Source organism: Camarhynchus parvulus, chromosome 5, assembly GCF_901933205.1.
Source record: "Camarhynchus parvulus chromosome 5, STF_HiC, whole genome shotgun sequence".
NCBI classification, from domain to species: domain Eukaryota; kingdom Metazoa; phylum Chordata; class Aves; order Passeriformes; family Thraupidae; genus Camarhynchus; species Camarhynchus parvulus.
Window position 1 is genome coordinate 13,699,526 of NC_044575.1, and position 23,922 is coordinate 13,723,447.

General features: G+C 41.0%; 1 protein-coding gene across 1 annotated transcript; it reads right to left on the minus strand.

Moving 5' to 3' along the window:
• Positions 1-4,377: 4,377 nt before the first annotated feature.
• SPTY2D1 (SPT2 chromatin protein domain containing 1) lies at positions 4,378-23,280 on the minus strand. Its single transcript, XM_030950096.1, has 6 exons — positions 23,153-23,280; positions 13,560-13,674; positions 10,525-12,120; positions 9,592-9,748; positions 9,389-9,466; positions 4,378-8,194 (listed from the first exon to the last, which is right to left on the minus strand). Exons 1-6 carry the CDS (start codon positions 23,210-23,212, stop codon positions 8,098-8,100), a joined length of 2,103 nt encoding a protein of 700 aa, XP_030805956.1. The 5' UTR covers positions 23,213-23,280; the 3' UTR covers positions 4,378-8,097.
• Between the last annotated feature and the right edge of the window lie 642 nt (positions 23,281-23,922).

Genomic DNA, 23,922 nt, shown 5'->3' on the forward strand with positions numbered 1-23,922 from the left:
GGAATACCTTTGTGAATAAAAATGTGGGTCAGACTGAGGCTCGGAGCACAAGTTTTCATAAGAGCTATCTCGCTTGTGCCGGGCGCTGACATACATACCCCTTCACAACTATATCTGGTTTTAAAGTTTATTTATTCCACGTATCACTTCACTTCAGGCTGAACAAGCCAAGTGACCTCACCCACTTCTACAGCTTCCCCTCCAGACCCTTCCCCATCCTTGTGACCACACACATTTTTAGGGATGCAGGGATTTCTTCCCTCTGTGTTGACAGTATCAAAACCGATTTGCAACTTTATGGAATTAAAAGTCTGTAAATAGAAATCTGACATGAATTTATTTCCCTACATTACTCTCTTATTTTTCTCTTATTTTTTAAGCCTCCCTACAATATAGCAGAAAGACTGGAAAACTGCCTTTTGCAAAGTGGGCCGTACAAGTCTGATGGCCAATTCAGTGGAAAACACAGTAGGTCTAGCAAGGTTAATGGCGATAAATGCCAGTTCTATCCCCCTAACTGACCAGAAAACTGACAGAATGGAACAGACCAAGCATGACAGTAGCATGTTTTTAAAAGGAGCAAGATCTTGAGCAAGCTTACACCATTTTTTTCTCCCTCACTTGAGGCCACTGATACGAGGCCAGAAGCAGACAGTAACTAAGAGCACAGTTGTTGATACAGCCATAGCAGAAAATAATTAGGTTTAGAACAACCTTCATTAAGCTTCTCCATCATACCTAATGCTTAATGATGCTGATTGTGTTTCTATACTGAAGCTGTGTGTGACGTAATGAAGAATGTTACAGCTTCAGTGTTCAGTTTGGAAAGTAGCACAAGATCAGTCCTTCAGTCCTCAGGCATTGCAGATTCCAGCAAGTGCTACACATCATTTGCCCAATAAGGATAGTACATCTTCAGTTAAACTTTTACAGAATGATCGGCATGAACATTTATCTAAATCTTTTAAGTGATAATTTGAAAATAATTTTGTTTCATAAAGGCCTTAGCACAGACTAATGTTTGAGAATAAAACATTCCTTTAAAATTTTAAATCTCAAATATCTAAATTTTTCTTATTTCACAACTGGGAAAGTCTGATAGATATTTACAGTTATTAGTAAGTTTGATGTTTAGAAACATTTTTAAAATCTCTATGTTCATACATAACCAAAACAACCATAGCAACCAGGACAGTGACCACATCCCCATGGCAGTCCTACACTGCTGCTGCCAGTAGTGTTTCTATTAAAGGCTTAGAAGTCACCCTTGACCAAGCTTGTACCCAAACTACAGATGCAAATTTCTTAGTACTTACTATGACTCAAAATCTCTAAACACCATTTGCAATGAATAACTCTGTATTACATCAACAGAGTATTGCAAACTAACCTCTAGGTAATGAAATATCTTGCTAGCAGGCTAACACACAGCCCTGCTACTCCATGTGTCCTCTAGTAGTTCCTCTGCCCCCATCACTGGGAACACTCTTTCAAATGAAGCTATAGAATTTTGCATATATTCTTACCAAACAAGCTGTAGAAATTCTTCCAAACTGGGATTTATCAAGCAATACTTCTCACTGCATAAAAGGTTACTCTATGTATTAAAAACCAGCATTTTGCCAGCAGTACAGATCATCTTCCTGAGATGTTTTCTTTGAGACTTGGTAGAAAAGTTAAGATGGTTAATGAAACAGAAAATAGACTGCAATTTCTCCAATGCTAAGGGAGAGGGCAAAGCAAAATTACAATCTGGGGTGACATGGATCTTGTCTTGCAGCATATGACTTTGGAATTTTATTCAGCTCTACACAAGAGGAAAATGACATTTATACAGCCTCAGACTTACATACTCTAAATACAGGTCTTATTATTCTGCTTGCCTGTGAACATCCTGCATCTATACAGTTGCTAGCTTAGAGATAACCAGGGGAAATTATTCTCAGCAACAGGAAACTACTATCCAGGAAGCATTTTAAAGGATTTTCTCCAGTGGAGAAAATCATGCAATGCTATGAGTTGTCTAAATTAACTTCAGAATAATGGAATGGAAATTACAGGTTCAACTTGTAAATACTACATGCTAAGGGGAAAATTTGCACTTCTAAAATATACTCAAGTGATCATCCCAGATACCAAAGACTGGGTAATAACTGCAGACCAACCACAACACAAGTGGCAGGAATGAGCTTCCTAACAAAACCCAAACTACCTCCAGCTGTGGGAATATCATGACTAAGAGCATTATTTATCTCAATGCTCCCCTTTGTTCTGAACAACCAGCAAGTCACCCATGTGTGTGATCTACACTGGGACCATTTTGTATGTCGTAACAATCGCTTAAAAAGCACCAACCAACTAAGGCTGGATTTAAGCCAGCAGCTATGAGGTACATCAGCCCTTATTGCTAACTGTAAAAACAGTGAAGAGACTTTCCACAAAAGTGTTATATTTTCCTGCCAGCTTCAGCATCTCACACTCCTTGTAAACAGGGCTCCCCATAGCCTGGGCCATGTCATGCACCATGCATTGCCATTGCCACATTCCCTGTGTACACAGCTGGCAAACAGAAGCCAGGCTAATAAAGGGGTTGCTGGCTCCCTCCTTTTGGCTGGGGAAGGGGGTGGTAACAGCAGCACATCCCTCTGCCTGAGCTCTCTACATTCACCAGGACCAGGTGGGACCAGATGCCTGTCTACACATAATTTACAGTCCCATTTGACACTACTGTGGAGGTCTCAAACCCTTCCTGCACATTCTGCACAAATCAAGAACCAGATAAAGTGCCTCTCCTGTCCAAAAATAACTGTAATCAATGTTATTCATCAGCTACAGAGCAGCAGGTCAATCCACGGGGGCTCTGCTCTACCATACACATTTCTTTGGCCAAATCTTGACATACTGAACATATGTAAGGACCACAAGGCATCCATACAACACAAGAGCTGGAAGAAGGTGGCAGGGAAAATTATTGCCTTATTGTGACAGGTAGCTGAGGACAGACCCACAACAAACATCATGTACCCTTAGTTGCATCACTCAAGGAAGCTACTTACCTCTCCTGAAGAAATCCACAAGAGAGGTTTCATACATGGAGAAGTGCAGGTTAGGCACTCACACAGCCTTTTGTACTCCATGCGTTCACTGGTATGTGTTCAGTTATTCTCATGCACTGCAAAACCTGCAACTCTACACTCAAGTGTTTTTCAAATCAGAATCAAGCCAACTCCTTCAACCAAAAAAACCTACTGAAGCTCTTGATTCTTTAAATTGTTGATTGCCATCAACTTTCAGACAGAGTATGAGATGGCATCAGTTCAGGATATTTGCCTGTTCTCAAGCAAGGAATGTTGAAAAAGTTACATCCAGGATACAAAAATAATCATGAATTCGCCAGTGGAGGGAGAAGGATGCAAGCAAAACTCAAGACTGCCATGAAGAACCAAAGGCAGGAACCCTCAAAGAAAATTAAGCACCAGGTGGTGTGGAAAACCAGAACTATTAGTTGTGGACAGAGAAGTCAGAACTAAACTCATGACACATGAGTACTTCAGGAATGACCTCTGTCCTTAATTTCATTCCAGAGTATGGTAAGTATAGTATGCCCAGGCTTTTTAGATTCCCAGACTCATGGAAAAATAAGTGTTTCCATATGCAGTTCCAAGGGTAAGAAGAGGCTATCTATGGGATAAATAAATTGCAATTCTGTTTTGTGGAACTGAAATCTTATTCCAAATAAACTACAACTAAAAGCTGTCCTCAAACAATGGAAACTTGTAATTACTTGTTTTTCCCCAATCTGAATAAAATAATTTTGCTCCTAGAACTAGCTTTACTGGCTGGGTTAAGATAGTGACTCAATGTAGAGCTACCCTCCTCCTGAACAGAACACCTCTGCCTTGAAATAATGGCTGAGATTGACTGATCACAGCTGTTAAGATACATTAAAAATCTCAAGGCAAGTCCATACAAGGTAGTTCCAAAGAAGATATGATTACACACCTTCAAAACAAGGTAGTCATAGGACACATTACATGCAGATTTGCAATATTTAAAAAGACTTTTTCTTTAAGCAGAAGAGTGTGTGCAAGCATTGCTGTTCCTCATAAAGGCAGGTGGGCTCACTGATGTGTATCCATTCATCCATTTGGAAGTAGGTCACAGCACCAGTTGATCAGAGCAGTCATTTACTTCCACCATCAAAGCAGAAAACCCTTCCAAGGAGACAGCCATCAAGGGAGTTCAGACTCCTTACACAGGAATATGGAAACCCAGAACGATGCTGCATTTGTGAGCACTTCAAATGCAAAAGATTAAAGGCAATGGGCACACTTGGGCACATTATCATTCTAAATACATGTTCCTCCAAGCACATACCATGTCACAGCCTAAACCGCAGGAGATACCAGGAACTTTCAGATATTTTCTCAAGGGTTAAGTGACTCCATTACATTTTTCATACCTTCTTGCTGGCTGCATGAGAACCATTCTCAGAGAACATTCAGACTGACACAGCTGTATGTGAGAGTTCAGAGGAAACAGCAGAAAGTAATTCTGATAAATCTTCCATAAAAGTAAACCAATGAGAAATAGCAGTAAAATGTTTAATGCCTGTAATTTATTGTACACATACTCAGCAAAATTTATATGCATTTGGTGTGTGCTAAAGTATACACTTCCTTGACAGCACCACAGAGCAGGTAAGCTATGTACGAGTTTTTAACCTGATTTGTCACATTGTGTAAAAAGACACTGTGCACACATGATATCCCCAAAGGAAAAAAAATCATTGGCTAAAACTAGAAGCACCCTTATTTACACACGAACACTTTAATATTGCGTCACACCCACTCACCAAAATAAATAGAAGTACATTCATCACAATTTAAACACCAGTCTCTCCATATATTTATTTTCTGACATGTTTTGGTCTCCAGAAATATGCGATATCTAGAAATATGTATCAGCTACTAGATTATGTTACAAAATGCAAAGAAAAAAAAATAGAAAATTAGTTTTCCTGGACAATATTTTGGGCTTTACACAAAAATAAATCCAGATTTCCATAGAGATCTCATATAGTTCTTGAAAGATTTTTATTTTAAAGCACAGCACAGAGTTGCACACTAAGGCTTCCTGTGATATGCAAAACCCTGGCCTCCAAAAGACATTGCTGTAAAGTGAAATACAGCTCAAGTGTAAATACAAGACATTTTCAAAAAGTAGTCATCAATAGAAAGTGCCCTTCATTTGATTTAGCATTAGCAGTAAAGAAGTAGCTACCTTAATTGTGCAATCAAAGCCAGACCTGGAAGGGTTTTATGAAAAGTACGTCATTTCACACTCTCAAGTTTAAGGATATAGAATCTGAGAAACCAACCTTTTTATCCTCCTACATTCATTATTTTTTGACACAATTTAGTAAAAAGGCACATTTTCAAACGGTGAATTAAAAATCTAAAACCAAACCAGAATTTCCTTAAATACAATTAAATCATTAGCTGAACATCCAATCCCAATAAACCAATGTAAGCATTCTTTCAGTTTTTCTTCATCTCAAATTCAGATGCACTTTGGAAGTACTGAAATACTGTCATTAGATAAATACTATTAATCTGGCAAACAGTAAACAGGTTTTTGGATACAAGGTCAGGAATTAAAAAACTAGTTTAGTTCCTTCCTAGCTGACATACAAATATGCAACAAATATGCAAGCACATTAAAAGCCAAACATTTGTACAAAATAGGAAACCCATCAGCATCCCATGCCAATTATGAGAAAGTACTTCTTGACTGTAAAATTACAAATGTGTCCTTGAATAATTTTTCATATGGAATAGACAAAACTGAAGCAATGATCACTGTGTGAAGAAAGTTATACAGTGTCTTAGGGAGGCTAGCAGAGTACATTCCAGTCACCATCTAAATGACAAAGTGCTTTACAGATTAACAAGTTTAACTGATCTTGCATGGTTAAATAATCAGAAAGTGGTGAAATAATCAGGTGTTACTTAACCTGTATTTGTCTGAAATGCCGATTTCTTTCCCAACTGAACCAATTTCAACCTAATATATTTCTTTTGCTTCATAAGAGACTTTTTTCTCCCCAGTCAGGCAGGAAGTTGCTCACAGATGATATAGCTGTCTGGGTTGATGGACCTCAAGTCTTTCTCCAGCTAAAAAGAATAAAAAAGTACAAACCCAGAACTTGACCATGGTCCCAAAGCCCATTGTCCTGAATGGGTAATTCTAGAAACCAGGAAATCTCCAACAGGAAATTTGAGATGGTCCCAATGCAGCAGAGAATACAACACACTTCTAGACAGTGAGGCTACACTATCTTGCATGGTCTCAAGTGCATACACTGAGAAACAGTTTTTGTTAGTTAATAGAGAAAGTTAGAGCAACAATGGTATCCTCACCTGGGCTCCATGTTAGCCAATACTGAGATAGTCTAGAGAATCTATACCAGTAACTTACATCAGTATTTTGCTGAGGCAGTGAAATGGTACACCATTGACAGAAAACATCTTAAAAAGGCAAAGCTGTTTTTTCTTACATTAAGAATCAGATGTTTCAACTTCAGCAGCTTCCAAGACTGTTCCTTACAGGTTGCTATCTGAACTGCTTCCTAGAAGCAGCACTGTTAAGAATAGCCCTAAGAGGAGAGGTTCCTTCATTGTTTTTCCACATGGTAATTTTTCCTTTTTCCCCACCCCCAACCAACACCCAAAGCCCTTTTTCTATTTCTTAAAATATTTCTAGCATTAAAACATAATGGCCTGAAGCAGCTGAAGGCAGATGCTACCAATGGAGTCCTGGAGCTTGAGGCAAAGCTGAGTAGTGACACTGGTGAGCTTTGAAGGGCAACTTGGGGAAACCCAAGTAGATGCAACACCAGATTTGACCTTCAGGTCTCAGTGCAACTTCTGTCGACTTACATGAACCCTGTGCTGATTGTAAACAAATTCAGTTACTGAAACAAACAGTCTTTAAATGCATAGTTAAAAATAATGTGCAAATATGGGCATTAAGGTAAGTAACTGAACTAAGGCTCCTGCTATACATATCATTTTAGGTTTTTGGCTCACTGAAATCAATCCCAAGTATTAAGTAGTTAACATGATGTTAATACTGAAAAGCTGCAAATGCATTCTTAACAGAATTTAATTCTGATGTTCTTTCTGAACAGTAAAACTAATTAGATAAATGACTGCTTCACATTTTAAATAATTTAAACCATCAGATGTTTAATGCAAGAAAAAACACAGTTTGTAAAGCAGCAGAAGCTGTTAAACAAATCTGAAAATTTACAGGGCAGGAGAAGAATTCCCAAGCATATGCTTGAGCCCAAAAGCACAGGTTACATACAAACACTAGAAATTTCTGTTTTCAGGGTGTGTGTTTCTCATACTGAATTAGACTGGCACTGGAATTCCAGACACAGCAAAAGCCAACATAATCTTTTGGCTATATCCATCACTGCAGAGTTTGCAAATGACATGCACTTTTCTGTTTAGAAATAAAGAGGTTCAAATTATTTTTATGGGTCCTCAAATAGAAAGATCTGCAGCACTTCATTGCCTTAAACACCTGTGGGCTGTGGTTAAATTTACACCCAAGCTACTGCTGAGCAGAAGATGACATTTTAACACTTTGAGGCTCAGGTTGGGAGACAGGGCAGGATATAGAACAATCTCTCCAAGTCTCAAGAAATATCAGGGAGCAAGAATGCTATTCCTTTCAAGTGAATGCAAAATTGGTTTACTGGTACGTGGCCCACACAGTTCCAAGTCAGTGCATAGCTAGTCAATATTTCTGCTGGCATCTTGAACTGGTTTAATCAATGGAAACATCTATTAATTTTATTCCATTTAATATGCATTAGTGCATTAATTTCTTCATTAAAAAACAACCCTGGCAAGTATTAAAAATAAATATCTTATTTAAGTCAAGCTAAAGCCTTGCTTTTCAGTACTTTAATCCCTTTAAATATTCTTTTGCCCGCTAACAAGCAAATGGAAACTGAAGTAGAATAAGAGATGTATGGAGGCAGAGGGGAGCAGAAACATGAACAAAGTCAACACCGTAAGTCAGTTAACGCGTCCTCAGCTTCTTAGACTGTCTCTTGCGTTTCAGCTCTTCTTCTTCCCGTCTCAGCTCTTCCAAGTCTTCCTGAACACCGAGTCTCAAGCTGCCAAACAAGATTAAATCCTTTACACTGCTACTCAGGACACTTGAGGTTTTACTTCTACAAGCCCAAAAAGCAATGCTAGAAGTACTACAGGTGATTTGAAGAATAATTTCATATCAGCTCTTCTTTAATTATAGAATGAATGCAGCATTAAGAAATCAAGATTTTTTTTTTAAATCATAAGGTCAGAATCAAGTATTTCAAGGGAAAAAATATTTAAAACTTCTGTCAAAAATAAAGATTGTATAAAAAATAATTTTAATACATAAGGTCTTTTTTTCTCCCAAAAAGCAGCTACTGAAACACATCCATTGGAAAAGTAAAATTGAATTTAACTCAAGTTTCTTATCTTCATTTCCTTTATGCAACATGTGTAGTTAAAAGTCAGTCAGGAATTCAACTCTGCAAAACCTCACTCTAGGATGTCAACAGTTTGGTTAACAGCAATATCACTTTAAAATTCCCTTTATTTCTCCTAAATCCACTTAACAGACTGTAGTGTTCCATGGGCTGCAGATATTCCTCAGGAGCCAGGAGGAATAAGGACACTGACTGTAACTTCAAAGATGCAAGTTTCTAATGTTCAAGGCACCTTCTGAAGAATTTGGTGACTCCATGCATTCCAATATTTGCATTTTCTACAGAAAACCCTTATAGCTTTCACAAAGCTTGTCCCATCACTCATTTAAAAACAAAGAATCAGCTTATCTCATAAGAATTCTGCAGGCCCAAAGGCCAAAACCAACGTGAAAATATCACCTTCATAATTTATATCAGTGACTATACAAGCTTGTCAGCATACTTTTTATACTTCTATAGAAATAGACATACACATATGTATAGATAAAAACAAAATTTCCAGGCCTCAAGTAGAAGAATATTGTAATGCTAGGGACCAATTAAAGAATCTGGAATTCCAAAAGAAACGTATAATTTTTAAAATATTTTTTGAAATGAATTAATTTTGTTTTTTATTAGTTCTTAACAAGCAAGGTTTGTGATAAACAAGGACATAAACAACTTATTTAGTGTACCCACCACTGGCTATATGAATTCCATCTTTTATTTAAGCTTTCTTATAAAAAACTGTAAGGCTTGCTGTTAAAAGCAGAGTGGATATTTGCTAGCTTTGCCCTATGACTTCAGCAACAAACAAACTTTGCAATTTGTATCCAAGTTCAAATCCATGCATACCTCCTAGCTTCTTCTTTCTGTTGCTCTCTCCAGCTGCTCTCCATATAACGTAAGGCATAATCACTTTCATCTTTGTACCTGAAAATTAAATATCAGTTTGTAGCACATTAAAATAGGTAATGAATTAGTATCCCTTATTAGGAAGAATAATTGCTTGTTCTACTGCTTGTTCTGCAGTATCTTAAAATTGTTACTTGTCTTACCTTTTCCGGTCATAGCCAAATATTTCCCGAATATGTTTTGATATTTCTTCTTGAGATTCCCCTTCATCTTCAATGAAGTCATCCATTTCAGAGTCATATTCATCATCATCATCATCTTCTATTTGTCTCTTGTAACTAATAGGCGGTCTTCCAAGACCTAAATGACAGGAGACAATAAAATCATTAACTAATAACATGAACATAATTTTAATTTAACAGTACTTCTCCTTGCTATACCTTGGGCATAGCCATTTTCTGGGCTTCATGGTGGAAAAGTTCTGCCTCAAGTTAACCAGCCTTTCCTAGAAACTTAGCAAGAGAAAACACTTCCTGAGTTGTGCTAGAGGAGATTACCTATCAGGATCAGCAATGGCATCCTGAGGAAAGCAGATATCTGTTCTTTGCTCAGGGCTTTCCAGGCACTTATTCGCTACATTCCACACTGCTTGCTCCTGATCAGAAATAAATTTTCAGAACAGCTTGTCACTGATAAGATAAATCTGCCAAAACACTGAACTGTAAAACCTGTGAGTGATTTTTCATCTAGCCCTTCAAGCATCTGTTATTTAAGACACAATCAAGTTTTATAGACCTAAGCTATTAAGCAATGCTGGAAGCAAATCCTTAAATTCTTTTATTTCCAACAGCATTCATATACCAGTATCCATCACAGGCTGCTTAGTTTTCTTTCATGTGATACTTCTCACCACCTGTATTTCAAAAATTACAAGCATAGGTAAAAATAAGTAAAAAAAATTAAAAGCTGCCATATTTAATTTTATTTCAATTATTGAACTGTTCTTATCCAAGTTTCACTTCAGTTTTTTCCATCTCTTCTCCCCACTGGGCAACAGGGCATGCAAGCAGCTGCACAGTATTTAGTTGGAGTTAAACCACAACAATGAAAAAATACTTTGTTCTATAAATGCATACCTTGTGGATGAAGCACAGGTCTATGCCCTGGAAAAGGTCTCATTCCATTCATCTGTCCATTGCTAGGTCTTGTGACGAGGTTTTTAGAAGAAATGGTTTCTGACACGACAGTACACTTGGGTTTCCCAGCTGTGCCCGGGCCGCCGCCTGGTCGCGCAGCTCCTGCGCTTGTGCTGATGCCCGGCCTCCCTGGGCCAGTGCCCAAGCTGCTGCCTGGCTGCCTGGCTCCTGTGCTTGGACTGATTCCTGGCCTTCCTGGTCCTGTTCCCAGGCTGCTGCCCGGTCGCCCTGGTCCTATGTTTGTGCTGCTGCCCGGCCTTCCCGGTCCAGTGGCCAAGCTGCCGCCCGGTCGCTTAAGTCCCGCGCCTGAGCTGCTGCCCGGTCGCCCAGGTCCCATGCTCGAGCTGCCTGTCGGCCTTCCGGGTCCCACGCCTGAGCCACCTCCAGGTCGCCCAGGTCCTGTGCTTGAGCTGCTGCCAGGCCTCCCAGGTCCTGTGGCTGAGCTGCTGCCCAGTCGCCCAGGTCCTGAGCTTAAACCACTTCCTGGCCTTCCCGGTCCCACACCAGAACTGCTGCTTGATCGTCCCGGTCCTGCACTTGAACCGCCACCGGGATGTCCAGGTCCTCCTTTTCCTAAGCTGCTGCCAGATCGCTTTGCATTGGAGTTGATTCCATGTTGAAGAGCTGCAGGTTTTCCTGGTTTTTCATGGGCAGGCTTTTTCAGGCTGGATTCTTTCACAGATGGCATTCTCTGAGCCCCATTGGCCGTGGGTTTTGAGGGTGGCACCTGAGAGCTTGAGCCAGACTTTCTAATACCATTGACAGGTAATTTATTATGACTGCTACCAGTAGAGCTTTTTAAGGAACCATTTTGTGAAGTTTTTTCCATTTGATCAAGTCTGGAAGAAGATGATGACCGTGGGTGTTTTTCAGTCAATGCTGGTGCTTTGGATTTCTTATCAATACTACCCATAGAAAGAGACAGACTACTTTTAGATGTGGAATGTTTATCTACGGAGCTTTTATTAAGTTTTGTGTTTACAGATGCTTTTTGCGAAGACAGTTTTTTTGAAGAATTGGATATCCCAGTAGGTTTAATCTCTTTCTCACTTTTCTTATGCATTTCTACTTTTTTGTTTTTGCGTCCCAAAAACTCCCTCTCTCTCAATTCTTCTGCTGTTCTGGGCCTCTCTTCTACCTTTTTCACTCGTTTTATTTCCACTGGTTCATATTGTTTCTTTTCAGCAAGCCTCAAGAGCTCTGCAAAGTTTAGAGGTGCAGGTGCACTTTTGGGAGGTGCCTTTGGTTTCACTGCCGCTTTGGATGGTTTCTCTTCATATTCTTCTTGCTCGTGCTCAGATTCCGTCTGACTGTATTCAAGTTGCTCAGTTTCATCTTCTGTTGCATACTCAGCCTCTGGGGCCTGAGCAACATTCTCACAAGCCCTCCTCTTTTTAGACTTCTCTTCAACAGGAACACCATTATAACCATAAAAATTATCCTTTGTTCGTGAGGCCATAGCTCTTGCCTTTCTGTCATGTTTCAGTTCAATACGCCTCGCCAAGAGCTGCTCTTTCTTCCTTCTTTCTTCCAGCGCTGCAAGAAAACCAAGAGAAAGTTACACAAAAAGCACTACTTTTTAGGTCAATATTTTCCAAGCTAACAAACCACTTAGGACAGTAACTTAAGGATATCTGGCTAACAGCTATCCAAAATAGATGAGAAAGTGATCCCAGGTCTGCCAACAGGACAAGCTGATCCTCCTGCGTCAGCTGTTCCAACAAAGGCAAGCAATTGAGTAAAATGCTGCTCTAACAAAACCCACTAAGGCTTTCTGAGGGAAGCAGCTTTCCAGGATGCTATGAAAATTGTGGAGAGCCTTTGTATAAGGAGGTACAGAAGTTACGGGATCTCTGCATAGTGGAGGGAGTTCTGAGACTGAGCAAGAGACTCTTGAGACTATACAGAACTTACAATCAAATGTTTAAAGGAAGTTGAGGAAGGGGAGAGAATAGGAGTATTGGGGGGATAATAACTGGAAAATAGCCTAAGTGTGTGTGTGTGTGTGTGTAGAGGGATATAAGGGAGACACAGAAGCAGCTGAACACAGATAAACAAGCAGCTGGTCATTACACAAGTCTGATAGAGCCCTGTGCCCTATCTCCACAGTCTGTCCTATACCCTTCTGTTCTGGCTTAGCTGTTTTCTGCATGAGTATGCTCTCTTATCTTGTGTCTGTGACCTGCTGACAAGAGTCTGGATGAATTAGGTGGTGAATGAGACATTTAAATACCAAATACTGGACAGACCAAGGAGTAAGGGCTAACTACCAAGAAGATTCAGAAAATGTAAAAATTCCTAGAAAACATATCAGGCTACTCATATTTTGGGTGTCTATAAAGATACCATTCCTTGTCTGTGTTATTCTATTGTCAAGGGCTGTGACAGCATGCCCCCCGCGGAATTTGTGCTTAGTCTTGCTTCTGGACCTGGCAACAGGATTAAGGAACAGACTCATGACTGGTCCAGGAGAGGAATAACCTGGGCCATCCAGTCCATCAGATTTGGTTACCTTTAACAAAACATTAACATCAGAAGCAATGCAGTACTAGTTTATTCCATAGACTATTTAAAGGAAGTATAAAAGCGGAAAAATCATGTCTCAGACTCTTTAAAATTCACTGCATTGAAACACTAGATTAAGACAGAACAATGGACAACTCTTTCCATTTTTTCACACAGATGAAATTTTCAAAGTTAAGCTAACAAAAGTTGAGATAGCCTTTTGCTCTTCACCTTAACTACTATCTCAACCTCCAGCCACAAATCCTAATGTAGCTGAGTAATGTTTTAACCCCTTAGGAAAGCAAGCAAATGTCCCCAGCCCTTACTTAGTTCTAGCTTTCTCTCAGCATCAGGTCTATGCATAAATTCCAGAAACAGATGTGCAGCTGTATTTGCAAGATATTTGAATAAGGTGACAAATAGCAAAGAATAAATTAAAGTCTCCTATAGGAGATATTTTGTACTTTTACCTTTTTTTCTCTTTTCTTCTTCTTGCCGTCTGAGAAATGCTTGCACTGCTGCAGACTCTACACCCTTGACTTTGGGAACTTTTTTGGGAGGACCAACAGCCAAACTGTACCTTTTCTGCAAAGAACAAAGAAATATGTCAGAAGAGTTAAGAAATGTAAAAAATCCATCTTTATAACTGAGGAGTTGCATAACAGTCCTGTACTTGACTTAGGCACAGAGTTGCTACAGAGTAAACAATGAATTCCCACTGAAACTGAGGGCTGTGCTGGATACACTTGACTCACAGCTGCACTTTCAGGCTGAGTAACCAGCTCCAAATCCTCTTTGAGAAGCTTGCAAGCTAGAAAGTGCCCGGTCCAAGGGAGTAGATGGGTCTTGGAAAATTTTTTTTTCTTCATAACCATCTGAAGAGCAAGATAACCAAAGTCCTGAACAAGATATCAGCACTAAGATAAGGACATTTGTCTTGTCTATACCATTGGCCAGCAGCCAACTACTTCACCCTACAAACATTGCCATCAGGATGAGCCTGATTTGAGCTCTGCCTGAACTGCAGCTTACCTGGATGCCAGGTGACCCCTTGAAAAGGGATGCCTCTCAGGGTTAGAAATTCCTTACTTGAAACTAAGAGATCCTTTCTTACCCAAGGTGGAAAGATTCCTTACTCATGACAGATCCTCAGCAGGTGACAGAGGATTAGTATTATGAAACATTACTAATCCATCCAGCCCAGATTATTACAAACACTGTATGGATAATTCCATTAGATATATACCATTGACCAAGCCTGAGACTACAAATGGATCCAGCCACTTCAAGCTGAGTTTAGAAAGCAAGGAGTCCACACAGAACCTTGTGTCTCAAGAGGATTGTGCTTCTTGCTCTCTGCATTGCCAGTCCCTGAGAATTATCCTAAATGAGTTCATAAATGAATTAATTTGAACTCAACCTTCTTTTTTGTATGTTTCTTCCATTAATAAAATAATAAAATGAACCTTGCATTAAACCTTGTCAAACCCCTGTTGAACTTTGTTAAATTCCAGTGAATTGTCAAATCATTATTTTATCTCCGAACACCTATTTTATCTCATTGCTGCCTATCTTTTGAGTGAGATATATTCACATGGATACATCCAGAATATGTGGATACATCCACAACAGGGCTCACTCAGCTTTTGGAAGGAATGAACAGGAAACCAGAAGACAGGCAGGGAAACAAAATGAGTGAAATGAACTGGAGTAATAAAGAATGCAATGGCTGCATTAGTAATGGAATAAAAGTGTTTCAGTTCAGCCTTAGCCTTTGACCAAGAGGAACCAAAAGCAACTACAGCCCAAGCTGCCAGAGTCAATTCAATTCCAGACTGCAGGTTTACAGCTCCATTTTTAGCTTTCTTGTAGATACTCATTTCAGTTTCAGGTTACCTAATTCAACAAAAATAGATCAATCAACTTAAAAAAATTAATTACTCCAAAAGCTGGAATGGACTTCACCAGCATAATAAATAGGCAGACGTAAAACCAACAATACTGATTTTAGTTCCTGCTGGCAGTGACCTTAAACACAATACTGCTGTACATCAAGGAGTTAGTGACCCACACACCAGCAGACCTGAAACTCTACTTATCATCTGAGATCAGTGTGACCTCAGCACTTACTGTGAGAGAATACACAGCCCCCACCTGGCACCTGGCAATTACAGCACTTACACATGATGTAATTTGCCAGGAGAGGAGAAGGCTCCAGGGAGATCTTGTTGCAGCCTTTCAGTACTGAAAGGGAGCTTATAAGAAAGTTGGGGACAGTTTTTAGCAGAGACAGTAACAACAGGTCAGGGGCTATTGGTTTTAAACTAAAAGAGGGCAGATTCTGACCAGAAGTTGTTTGAGGGGAACAGTAAACACTGGCTCAGATTGCCAGGAGAGGCTGTAGACCCCCCCCATCACTGGAAACATTCAAGGTCAGGTTGTACAAGGCTTTGGGTGACCTGATCTGTTTAAAGATGTCCTTGCCCATTGCAGGGGAGTTGGACTAGTTCACCATTAATGGATCCTAGTCTTTGATTCTATATCTCATTATATCCTGAGGTGTAGCTGCATGTTTCCATTTAACATCCTTTTCCTTGGCAGAGGAAAGGATAAATTGTGTTATTAACTTCCGAGGACCTCCTGCAAAAGCTCTAAAGACTACAACACTGATTACATGCACCACATACAGGATTTGCACAGCTTGCCATGCTTAAAAGTCTGTCCAGTGCTGTTCAACCTGGGGTTCCAGCAAGTGAACAGGTGTAAAGTTATCTATGCTACCCCCTTTTTTGCTTCTCTTATATCCAGTTAAGGTCATTTAAATCAATGCTAAGTGCCCAAGTGCCTAAGTGCCTCTTACTAGGCTCTGTAACAACCATTTGCACTAGTGTGCTGCATCTGTTCTGACACCGGCTTTCACAAACGTACAGGTTGTGCCTGAAACAGGAAAAAAAAAAAGAAATTTTCTTGAACTTCTTCCCACAAACAAAATACAGAAGAAAAACCAAAGCAATGAGAGAGACAGTTGTAAAGATAAATGCAATAGAAGGCAGTTAAACCCAGAAGCAGAAGGAACGCAGAATACATTTAGGAATAAAAGAAACCCCAATCCAAAACTGAGGCTTCAGAGGGTGGGGTTTTTTATTTCAAAAGTAAGCCAACAGATTAAAATCTAAACCAAGATCTCCCACATGAGACATTAAGATTCTCACCAAATGAAAGAGATGTGAAAAAAGACCCAAATAAAAATTATCACTAAAGAGCCACACAAGTCAGCATTTCTATAAATATCTTTCTGTCCTCATAAAGCCTGATGAAACTTAACTAAAATAATCAAAACAAAATATCTGGTAAGGAAATCTACATCCAAATGCTTTAGAAGCAATAATCAGGCAGGCTGGCAGCCTAACTCCCTATAAACAATATCACACAATGGAAGCCTTCATTCTCACTTTTGATTCACTGATCAGCAGCACACAAATAGATCTTGGATTACTTTAATTACTAAAATGCAAACCCATAAATTAGCTTGAATGCACATGCACTAAGAAGCAAGGTTTGGAGGCTCATTTCTAAGCTGCATCCAAAACTGGCTCCAAGAAGGGCACCTACAATATCAGCCACTTGTTGTCTTCTCAAGCAGTTTCTGAAATGACCAGAGCACAATTACTAAGGTGCATCATCCACATACATTGCATATTAAAACCTGCCATGTCACCTCAGTGCATTAAAGACCTACTACAGCCAAGCTCATTTACTGAGCTGCACCTCTCTCCAAGGAGGTTTACCACAACCTGAGAACTGATTTTCCTCTTTGCACCAAAAGCGTTCCAGGACTTGACTGCTCAGGAAACCTGAGCTGCCATGCAGCACTGCCTCTCAGCTTTTGCTCAAATGTGGCCCATGGCTCTGTGTCCCAAAGAAACCTGGTTTACTCCATTTGAACTGGAACAGACAGAGAGGCAAAGCAATCCACACATTATCAGTCGAAATCCTGTCAGAAACAGGTTGAAGCAAATTAGTACCTTAGAAATTATTTGCAGTACTCTGTAGTATACTTATCTTAGTAAAATGATGTATCTGTAAATACATCATTAACAAAGTTAAACACATCATATTTTGCCATTGGTAACCTAATTCAGCAAAGCTTCATTTAATTATTCCACTTCAACTGTGCCCTCAGTTTTGAAAACTCTGTTTTAAAAACTGTGTAGTACTCAAGCATCTTTTCCAGCCTAAATGATTTTGTGTCTAAGGAGCACCTTTGGAAACTGCTAAACAGCAGAGACAAATGTAGATTGATCTATTCTATTGGGAAACCTTATAAAGAATTAAAGTGATGGGGAAGCAGTTTTCAGGCGTTGTTTTGCTGCACTGTGACTAACAGCCCTATCCAGGAGCAGGTTTGTAAAGTAGCTGGACAGACAAGCTCATTTCTGACTCTTGTTATCATGACAAATCATGCAAAATTTAAATTAAAATTTCCAATCAGTAGCATTTCTTAATATTGACTAACAGTGAAAACACAGCAAAAAAATAATAAATGAATATCCATTTTCTGTACTATTGCTGATACTGAATGAAAGTGAGCAAGACTTGTAACAGCATAAAATAACCTGCTGAACGGTAGCCTTTCTAAAAGCACTGAACCACACACTCGTTCTGCAAACACCAATAAAGTGTTTTATATGCAGTACAAATGAATATGCATCAGACTGCAGGTAAAGCAGGCCAAATAAGCCAGCACATGTCACTATACCATCCAAACAACAGCTGCACTATTCTGGCTTTTAATAACTATTGCTAAGTTGGTTAAATCAACAGAGGAATAGAAATGTTTAGCCTTTAGGAAAGAGCAGGTCATGCTGTTCCCAGAACACTGCACTCTTCAATCTGTAAACAGTGACTATTTGCTTTGAAGTCACTGACTTCCCGCAAAACGTGGCACATGATCCTGATAGAGTTGTAGCTACTTTGATGTCAGCATTCAAGTACCAAATCTTGGACTATAAAACAGAATGTAAAAAATAATTGCAGACTTTTTGGCACCCAAATGAAGTCCCAAGGGGCCTAGACCAAACACCACTGCCAGCCAGAAGTAGCAGTAGTAGTATTGCCTTTAACAATGGTCAATATTTACACAGGTGGCAATGCAAGATCAATGCAAGTGATCAATTCTGCCAAACCCAATTCTCAAGCAGAGCACCTGAGCAGCTCAGTTACTGCCATGGGCTTGCACATCCAGTACAAAGACAATTCCACCTGTGTTATCCACTGCAGGCAACTTGCAGGGGCTCTCACAGGCTGGGGAGATTCTTTTATTTGCTTGTTCTTTGCTAGCATGTTACAACACTTTGCCTGTTCTTCATAGATCATTTCTTCCTTATCATTCGCCAAGACATGTAACCTTCTCCAATGGGAAGTCCCCGTTTCCCCCCAAATATTCCTCAGGGTTGTCTTAAGTTGCAATGCAAGATGTAACCAGAACTATGTACTCTATTACCCATCTGTGAGGCAGTGTTCTTTATCTCTTCCACGGCCCACCCTCCATCCAGGGAGATATCTGCTGTAAATGGGCCAGTGATTCTCACTGCATGACTGATAAAATTACATCATCTCATGGCGAGATGTTCTGCCCAGGGGGAGGAACCATTCCTACCTAGATAAAAATCTGACAATTGGAACACCAGGGGAGCCTTTTTCCACTAAATTCCCTAAGGAAGACCAGGCCCATCTACACCACCACTGGACCTTCAAAGAAAAACTACACCCTTCTGTAGGATCATTGCTTCAACAGAACCACATCTGTCACTGCAGGACTGCAGCCACCATTTAATCAGACTGCTAGCAACACCCTGACCCACAGGGTGTCCGGTCATATTCTGACTCTCTCAGTGTTTTTTCTATTACTACATTTTTATTTTCATTTTCCTGGTAAATAATGGTTATTCCTATTCCGATATCTTTGCCTAAGAGATCCTTAATTTCAAAATTATGATCCAGAGGGAGGGGGGTTTACATTTTCCATTTCAAGAAAGACTCCTGCCTTCCTTAGCAGACACCTGTCTGTTTAAACCAAGGCAAGGGTATAATTTTCTGAGAACATCAGGAATGGTTCATCCTTGTTTGTGTCACTCCTCTGGCAATGCCAGTCCCTCAAAAGGCAGCTTTTCACCTTGTAAGCGGCCATTTGTGTTCACTGCCCAGGGGCCTCTCTGCCCTTCATCCTGAACTGGTATTTCCAAAGCTTCTGCTACAGATTCACCACGGGGTTCCCAGCAGCTGACTCTGCAGTGAGACTGTCTTAGAATACACACACGGTGATTTCGCAACTGCTGCTTTCAATTTCTGCTTGAGACAAAGTAAGTACTAGGCAACAACCATGTTTAAATTTGCTTCATTTCAGGTTCTAACAACTCCTACCAAGAGAAAGATAAAGCGCCCAGCTTATCAGCTCACACCGTTCTCCTCTTCCAAAACCAATTCAACAAGTTCACACATTTTATTTCTAAAAAAGCAAAAATTATTTTCTTCCAATTTTGCAACTGCTGCCACAACACCCAAGCAGAGCCCTTAGCTGGAAAAAAAAAATGGCAGATTTCTATGAAAAGTTGCTTCACACAGGAGGAAAAAAAAAAAAAAAAAGACCAGGAATAGGAAAAACTGGAAATTTTACTAGTCAGCATTTAAACCTCGACAGTCTGGAACTTTACTATCAGGGCAGTCAAGTTGAGAGCAAAAGCCCTCCTCACCCCTGCCAACATTTCACATTGTATATCTTTCATTGTATATCCCTTCTGTGGAGGCTGAGGCAATCCAAATAATTTTAGCCTCGTTTTGAGGCCAGTTTTAAGCACACAATAAATGCACACACATCAATCGATGGGAGTCTGGTCCTACAGCAGCAATCTGCACTTCACAGCCATTCCCATTATTTCTCATGCTGGGCTTCTCCTGCCTGCGGGCAAACGCTCGATAATTTGTAGATTGAATTCGATGGGCAGGCTCTGTAACTCAAGGTCCTCTGAACAAACTCTGGGATTCTGTTAGTGTTTCACTTCACAAATACCGAATTCCTCCTGGCAGCTTCACTGGAGGCTGCTTCGTATTAGTCCAACTTACAGTGAGACCTCACAAGTGCTGACGTGGATGAAGAGCTCTTTCAGTTCTGCGTCACCTCTTTGTGGTTAAATTGTATCGGATTTCTGTAAATTCTGTACACCAAAGTTTCACCCTCAGTTAAAAGGAATCGGGAGAAATATGAGATGTTCATACTGTCATTAACAGTTTATTAGAAACTAAGGTGAAATAAAAGAATGACTTAGTTCCAACTGTCCTCAGGGTTTTCTTTTTTTTAAGCTGCAATAAAATTTTATATTTTAAAGAATAGCTACAATAAAAATATCTGAAAGTGCTTTGTCATGTCATGTGAAACATGTGGCATTAGCCAGTATACCAATTGCATCAAGAAGAGTGACACAATCTATTTAAAACTCTCTAAAGTCAACATTAAATCTCGTAACTTATCATGTCTAGTCAAAGCAAGACCATACTGAAAAGCTGATGAACTGCTAATATGAACACAGGTAACAAAATGCAACAATGAAACCCCTATGGAATATCAGATGATAAAACTTGGGGATCTACTCAGCAACTGCTGTGAAGATGATTAGCAGCACATCATTAATAGCTTAGGCAGTAGTTCATATATTAACTGTTTTATTTAGAAACAAAACCTGATGCAACTAACAGGGCACCAAAAGGCTGATATCAGCAATGTTCCTTTTGAATCTGGATTTCCATAGGGAGATGAACAAGCAGATTTGTTTTTACAGGGACATGATGTAATATCTGCTTTATTCAGTCCCCTCTTTTACAATACAAGGCCACATCATTTCTTAGAGTTTTTATGTAGTTTCCACTTTGAACTAAACATGACCTGTTACAGTGTGCATATACATTTATATATACTTTGAATATACACTTGTTCATGTCACTGTTTTTCATTACAAAGGGTATGGAACATTTAGTTAGGTGCACTGTAAAGTTTAAAACGAACTTCTCAGAGAGAAATTCAGAGGATATGCTTGTTAATGCAGGAACTAACATTTCTGGAAACCTGGTAATTTGATATACCAGTAAATGTGTAATTAGTCTATATGGTGTTTTTAATACAAGTATTTAAAAATAATTATATTCTTCTTATATAAACACATTTAATATACTAGCTTTAACACAGTGGAGTTGTTTAGATGTCCAGTGATTGTAAAATCTCCATGGGCTCTCTTTTAAAGCCCAGCAGCTGCAAATCACTTCAAGCAGTGCCAACTGCAGCTCTGCTTTTGCTCAGAGACTGGGGCCAACTTCAGAGTTAAAAGCTGCACCACTAATGTGCTAAACCAAACTGTTTCAACTATGGATTCAATTGCACTCTCACTCCATGAGTTAATCAGGAATTAGCAAATCATAATGCTGCCTTTACTAAAAAGAGTAGCTAAACCCTCATTCATTGCACAAGAAGTAGGATCCCCTCCCTCCATCATCACATCCAGAAGGGAGATTATGGCAGATATTTCACCAATTCATCATCATGGATTAAAACTTATGACAACAAAAAAAGTAGTGGCTCACACAGTAAAGCTGCTTGGGGAAACTGAGAATGTAAAGAGAAGCTTTAAACATCTAAAACAATAATTATAATAACCCAGTGACAACTTAGTGAAACAGCTTAAGACCAATCAAATGGGCATTTAGATATTGTAAAGTATTTCTGTATTTGTTATTTATTATTAACAATAATTATAATAACCCAGTGACAACTTAGTGAAACAGCTTAAGACCAATCAAATGGGCATTTAAATTTAAATATCCTAAACTACTGCCGTATTTGTTACTTTATTATTTATATTATGAACCAGATTCCTATGTAGGGTCAGAGACAAATTAAACGTACCTAAATATAAAAAAAGTTAATTTTATAAGATTTCAAACCCACAACAGAATCTGATTAATTTCACATCTACCATATGGTCAGCAGATATTAACAACTAGTCATGCTATTAGTGAACATTACCAAAGTTTTACTAAGGATACAGAGACACGGAGATATTCACTAGTTCTGACACCACCTAAATGAAGACACTGTACAATTGAGAGTATGGGGGTTTTTTTCTGGTTTTCCCACAGTTTATGCTAAAAACAACTACCCCTCATTTACACTGGGTTTGAGCAAACTAATCACAGAAACAACTCTGGCACTCTGTTGAAAAGCAAACATAAAAAGGGTCTCCCTAGCTGGTGGCTACCAAGGAGAAAACATTTCTTATGCAAATAAGCACTCAAGACTTATAATTTGGGTCCTCCCAGAGGAATAAAACCCAGGATATGAATGTATGAAAAGGCCACGTGCCCTTCCTCCTGCCGGATTTCATCCAGGCAAGTCAGTGGGTTATTGCACACGGAATCCACACGTTACTGATAGCTTGAACTAAAACACAAACTGCTGAAGTACAGACCTCAGAACAATGTTAACAACACACCAAAAGCCTTCGGCCAGCCCTCCCAACAGCGCTGTTACACCTTATTCCTTCGCGGCGCACACAGAGACCTCAGAAATCGCAGCCCATTCACCCGAAACTTATCACGTTGTCTCCGGCTCGTACTGGAGACGTGGCACACTCGCGTTTTCACAGCGAACAAAAGGACCGAGCCGGCTTTTGGGCACTGCCTTCCCCCGGGAGCACGGCTCCGCTGCGGGAGGGATGTCGGCACTGCCAGAGCAGGAGGGCGAGCCGCGGCTGCCCGCTCCCAGCCCGGGGTGCCGGCACCTGTTGCCAGAAGGGGCCCCGCTCGCCCCCTCCCCTCACACAGACGCTTTCCCAGCCCCCAGGAGCGAGCAGCCCCGGCCGGCGAGGCGAAAGGCCCGGCAGGGACAGCGGCGGGCGCTGCCCGGCAGGGGCCGAGGCGGGAGGGGCTCCCGCGGCCGCGGGGCCCTCCCCGGGCCCGACCGCCACCGCGCCCCGGCCCCGCGCCCCCCGGCAGCCCCAGCCGCCCCCGAGCTCACCGGCACCGCGTTCAGCCCCTGCTGCTCCGAGGCCATCACGAGAATGTTGTGGAAATCCATGGCCAGGCCGGAACACGGGGGGCTGCGGCAGCCGCCCCGCTCACACTGCCCGCCGCCCCCTGCCCGCTCGGCCCCACTCGCTTCCGCCCGCTGCCGCCTACCCTTTATATAAGCTCGCCTGGCGCCGGCGTCACTTCCCCTGTGGCGGAGCCTCGCCACGGGAAACGGGGCTGGGCGAGGGGAGGGAACGGCGAGAGGTGTCTCGGGAGCCCCGCGGGACGGCAGGGCCCGGAGCGGCGGCGGGGGCGGCCTTATGAGACCCCCGGGGCAGCCCCGGCCCGGCCCCGCCCGGCGCCTCTCGCCGCCCCCCGCTCACAGCTGGCGCCGGTGCCGGGGATTGTCCCTCCGCCCGCCTCGGCTTCGGCCCTGAAACGCCTCAGAGAGAGGGGACACGGAGTGACGGGACAAGGAGTGATGGCTCCAAACTGACAGGGAGCGGGCTTAGATTAGGTGTCGCGAAGAAATTCTTTACTGTGAGGGTGCTGAGGCACCGGGACCGCTTGCCCAGAGAAGTTGTGGGTTCCCCATCCCAGGAAGTGGTCCAGGAGTGGTTGGATGGGGCTTGACACAACCTGGTCGAGTGAAAGGTGTCCCTTCTCACAACAGCGGGGTCAGAACTAGATGATCTTTAAGGTCCATTCCAACCCAATCCATTCTATGGTTCTGTGATTACCACCCCCAACCTCGGCATGGGGATGTGTCAATAAAAC